The 4,953-nt window shown below is 33.9% G+C and overlaps 1 protein-coding gene across 1 annotated transcript; it reads left to right on the top strand.

The window, feature by feature from the left end:
• Positions 1-2,547: 2,547 nt before the first annotated feature.
• LOC140016012 (protein FAR1-RELATED SEQUENCE 5-like) lies at positions 2,548-3,522 on the top strand. The gene has a single exon (XM_072068864.1). It carries the CDS (start codon positions 2,548-2,550, stop codon positions 3,520-3,522), a length of 975 nt encoding a protein of 324 aa, XP_071924965.1.
• Positions 3,523-4,953: the final 1,431 nt, after the last annotated feature.

Genomic DNA, 4,953 nt, shown 5'->3' with positions numbered 1-4,953 from the left:
ATAATGGTTTACTAATTTAGAGATAAAACCAAATAAAAACTAGCGTTAGTTTTGTTGTCTATTTCAAAAACAAAAATTAATCATTTTTTGATGGAAACTTGCAAAGCCACAAAATCACGCGGTCTACAACTTATATTCAACTGCATTATCAGCAAATACATGGAGTGCCTATATATATGCGTGAATGTGTGCCCATCCTATAAATTTTTTTTTCGCTCGCCGAATGCCGATAGCCCTCCGAATAAGATAATATGGCAAGTGTAAGTAAAGGCATATTTCTCAAAGGGTTGATGGTCAGTTTATCTCCTTAACGGGGCAGCTTTAAAGAGTAGGGCTTCCCCTAATCAATTAAAACGCAAGGGGGCATAAGAAGGAATCTCTTGTCGCTACAGTGCTGACTATGCACGGCTGCGATTGACAATTTTTGTAATTGTCGGCCGCTACCGTGCACAGTCAGCTACCGTGCAGGGCTGCGGTTGACTTTTTTTTAAAAAAATTGCAGGCGCTGCAGGTAACAGCGATTAAAAAAATAAATGTTTCCTGCCGTGCCCAGTCAGCACGGCAAGTATAGTTTTGTACCAATCCCTTGTCAGACACACATTTGACGGATTTTTTTTTTGGATATATTCTGAGAAATTAGCCGTTATTCTAGCTTGAATAGAACCATAACAATTCGAATCAAATCCAGATTTTGATCCAATAAGTTCGATTTCCCGTAGCTGGAAGTCAAGTTTTAATGTGAGAAAATGAAATAAAGCTAGCAACGTAGTCACTGACAAAGGAAGAGAAGACCATATCTTAGACTTGTAAGCACTCTTGACTGACATATTTTGATTCACAAGAATAGACAATTCCCTTTCTTGAACAACATATTCTATGCCACTCTCTTCGTTAATTACTTTTGAACTTAGAAATGGAGATATTACCACTAATTCAGTCAATTGGAATCCTGTAGTACATTATATGGCATTGTAGCACATGTTTTATATCCCACATTTTTCATGTCCATTCTGTATTTCATGGCTGGCTTTAAGCAGACTATTGAATGCTTTCTCATAACTTTATTTGTAAATACTATTAATAGCTGTTACCATCTAAGTCAGTCAAAAGTTTTTTGAAGTTTAACTCACTTTTTTGTTCCTAAGATACAAGGCAAATAATTAACCTACTATTAGGAGTAGGAGAATTTTTTGGAGCTACTATTATGAGCATGAAAAGAGCAGGCATGTCAAAGGCATTTGCTACATCAAGCCATAGGGGCAAGGCAAAAACAGTTGGAACCAGCCCTGACTATTAGGGGGAAAATGTGCATATTATTATACGTGGCGTTGAAGTAAAATTTGTTCAAATCAAACCTAGTAAGAGATTGGCTTCGAGTTTGGGGACTTTTTCAAAAGATGGGTCCAGGAGCACTATAAAAAATCGCAAACGGGATCCTCTATCCATTATGTTTGTCCATTTTCTTGTTCAATGCAAAACTACGTAGTTCCACTTACTAATATTGCTGATGTGGCACATAACAAAACTTCAGATGTTTGGCTGCCTTATGCTTTTTTTTTTTCATTTTTTTTTGTTTCCTCTGTTTACACAACTTAGTTACAATTCCTAAAACAGTATTGCTACCGTTGCAATTTCCAAAACCTATTGCTACTGTTTTCTGCCTAGAAGATGAAGGAAGTTCTTCAACAAAACAATTCTTTTTTCTTTTTGGTGTAAGTGAAAGCAAACAATTTTGGGAACCTTATTATTAAGGTAGAGACTTGAGTGTCAAGAAGATTTGCGACTTCTTTTGCCGATGGTAAGAAAAAATAATGTTCATCTATACAATTGCTTTGTCCCTTAAATATTTTTCTTTTTATTGTTTATAATAAGCGCTTGAACAAATGCTCATATTCAACTTGACTTGTCAAACTAATTGTTATATTATGGGCTATAAACTGGGATTTGATAATATATCAATTGTCTTTATTTGGTCTTGGGATTGAACATTTCTTTTATGATTATGTTCAGAAAAGCAGCGCACAATTTTGTTGGAAGTTATAATGCATGGTTTTTGTTAATAGTGGTACTAGAATCTAAATAAAGGATGTTGGTACTTGTTCTAAATATCAAATGGTGTCATGCATGTTAGTGAATACTTAATTTACATCTTTGGGTTCTAACTTCTAAAAATGGATTTTCATGCATAAGATACTAGCCATTATAATCTATCAAATTTAGGATCGGAGAAAATTCATTAAACATTTTTTTGACATTAGATATATAGCTTGGAAATTTTAGCGCATCTAATGGTTCAATATGGTTCTTAAAGAACATTTAATTACTTGAGTTGGACCATAAACCTACTATTGCCTAGATGATATGTAAATTTTTCTTGCACTTTTGAATATTAAGAAAAAAATAAATTGTTATATATATTAGGCTTTAAACTCAAGTTATATAGGAAGCAAACATTTACCTTGCCGTCAATTACACTTTGAAGAAGTCAAAGAGCAAGAGGAGGACTTTGACATTGTTAATGAAAGCAACAAACATGACATTGAGGAGATGACTAGGCTCAACTCTGTTAAGGACTTGAATAAAATCCACTCATCTATCCCTAATGAAACGATTCCACATACAGGCATGGAGTTTGAAATTAAAGATCAGGCTTGGCAATACTATTTGGCATATGCCAAACTAGTTGGATTTGGTATTAGAAAAAGTAAAAGCCACCAAGACATTTATGGCAAATTGATTGCTAGGACATTTTGTTGCAGAGCTGAAGTAAAACGGGAAAAAGATAAACGAGATGGTAGCGTGAAAACCCCTCGCCCAGAAACAAGATGTGATTGTTTGGCACGAATGAAAGTTAATAGTCGCCAAATTGGCAAGTTCTGTGTGATTGAAATTGTGGCAGTGCATAATCATTACCTTTCAAGTCCAAATAAAAGTCATCTGCATAGAAACCACAGGAGTATTACTTCTAACTTAGCTACTGACATTGAAATGGCGCATTATGTCGAGATTGCACCAAAAGTAGCTCATGAGCTTATGGCTAGGCAAGCTGGTGGACGAGAGAATGTAGGTTTTATTGCTGAAGATTATAAAAATTATTTGTGTTCTAAGAGTACAAGAGATGTGAAGATAGGGGGTACAGGAGGGGTTCGTAAGTATTTACAAAAAATGCAATTTGAGGACCCTAATTTTTTGTATGCGATACAGGTTGATGAAAATGATCTAATAACTAACATATTTTGGTCCGATGAAAAGATGAAAGTAGATTATGCAAATTTTGGAGATGTCATCTGCTTTGACACAACTTACAGGAAAAATAAAGAAGGCCGACCAATTGTATTATTTGTGGGTGTGAACCATCATAAGCAAACTACTATTTTTGGTGTTGCATTGTTATGTGACGAAACTTCAATGACTTTTGAGTGGTTATTTGATACTTCTACTAAAGCTATGTCTGGGAAAAAGCCTATGACAATTCTCACAGACCAAGATGTAGCAATGGCTAAGGCATTAGCTTCTAAATGACCTAACACGCATCACCATCTTTGTATTTGGCATATTTATCAGAATGCTGCCATTCATTTGAGTAGTATTTTTATTGAATTTAAAAGTTTTACTCATGATTTTAGTACATGCATATATGATTTCGAGGAAGAAGAAGATTTTGTCATAGAATGGAACAGAATGTCAGAAAAATACAATCTTCAAAATAATGACTGGTTGAAACGATTATTCGGAATAAAGGAGAAGTGGGCATTAATATATGGGCACCAATTTTTTTGTGCAGACATGACGACAACTCAAAGAAGTGAAGAGTATGAACAGTGTCCTCAAAAGGTATGTGAATTATAAACACAATTTTCTTGAGTTTTTTAATCATTTTTAGAGGCTACTTGAAGATCGCCATTATGAAGAGTTAAAAGCTAATTTTAGGGCAAATATAAGCTTTTTAGCATTACAGTATCCTTGTCAGCTCTTGAAACATGCAACAAATATCTACACGCCTGAAACTTTCAAGTATTTTCAAACTGAATGGTGCAAGTCTTTAGATGCTAAATTTCATGATTGTGGTGAAGTTGAATCTGTGAGAAAGTATGAGATAACCCTTTTTGGAAAAAGTTACTATCATACTGTTCTTCATGACTTGTTAAATGACAAGTTTGATTGTAGTTCTAGAAAATTTCAATTTACTGGAATTTTTTGTTCTCATATTTTGAAAGTTTTTACGATGAGAAATATTATCAAGATTCCAAGTGAATACATATTAAAGAGATGGACACGCAAAGCAGAAACTGGATTTTTTGGAGATGAAAATTCTACTATTGACGCCAACAATTTAGATCTCAAGCATGTGGTATAGAGAATTGCTCAGAATATATGTTCAATTAACTACACGAGCAGCAGAAACAAAGGAAACATACAAAATTGCAAAAGATAGTCTTCTTAAAATGCTTGAAGTGGTGGATGCAAAATTACAAGATGAAGTGGCCTCTCAAAAATCAAGTGCAACTACTAATCCCGTGAGCCAATCTGAGGAATCTATTGGTGAAGAAAGTGGTAGCAAAATCAAATGGATCAAAGCTAAGACAAACACTACTTCTAGTAAAAGGTTGAGAAGTAGTTTAGAAAAGGTCTCAAAGAAGAGGAAATCAACAAATAAAAGTCAAGGTGGAGCAAAAGTTACAACCTCAGGACCACCATTATCATCAAATACTAAGGTCTCATCTTTTTTTTAAATATTCTTTTGTATTTGAAATCTTTAATGCTTTGTTTTAAGTTTAAATTTATATATTTTTATCATTTCATTATAGGTTGTTGAAAAAAATTTCATGACACTTCTAGTGAACTGGCAATACATTGTCAAAATCCTAACAATATTCAGGGAATGCTATCAACTTAGTAGATATCTCAATGTTTCAAAAGATGTACAAGATATAAATTGATGAGACAATAATT

This window comes from Coffea arabica, chromosome 10c (assembly GCF_036785885.1).
Source record: "Coffea arabica cultivar ET-39 chromosome 10c, Coffea Arabica ET-39 HiFi, whole genome shotgun sequence".
NCBI classification, from domain to species: Eukaryota; Viridiplantae; Streptophyta; class Magnoliopsida; order Gentianales; family Rubiaceae; genus Coffea; species Coffea arabica.
This window is presented reverse-complemented; position numbering and strand designations above follow the sequence as displayed.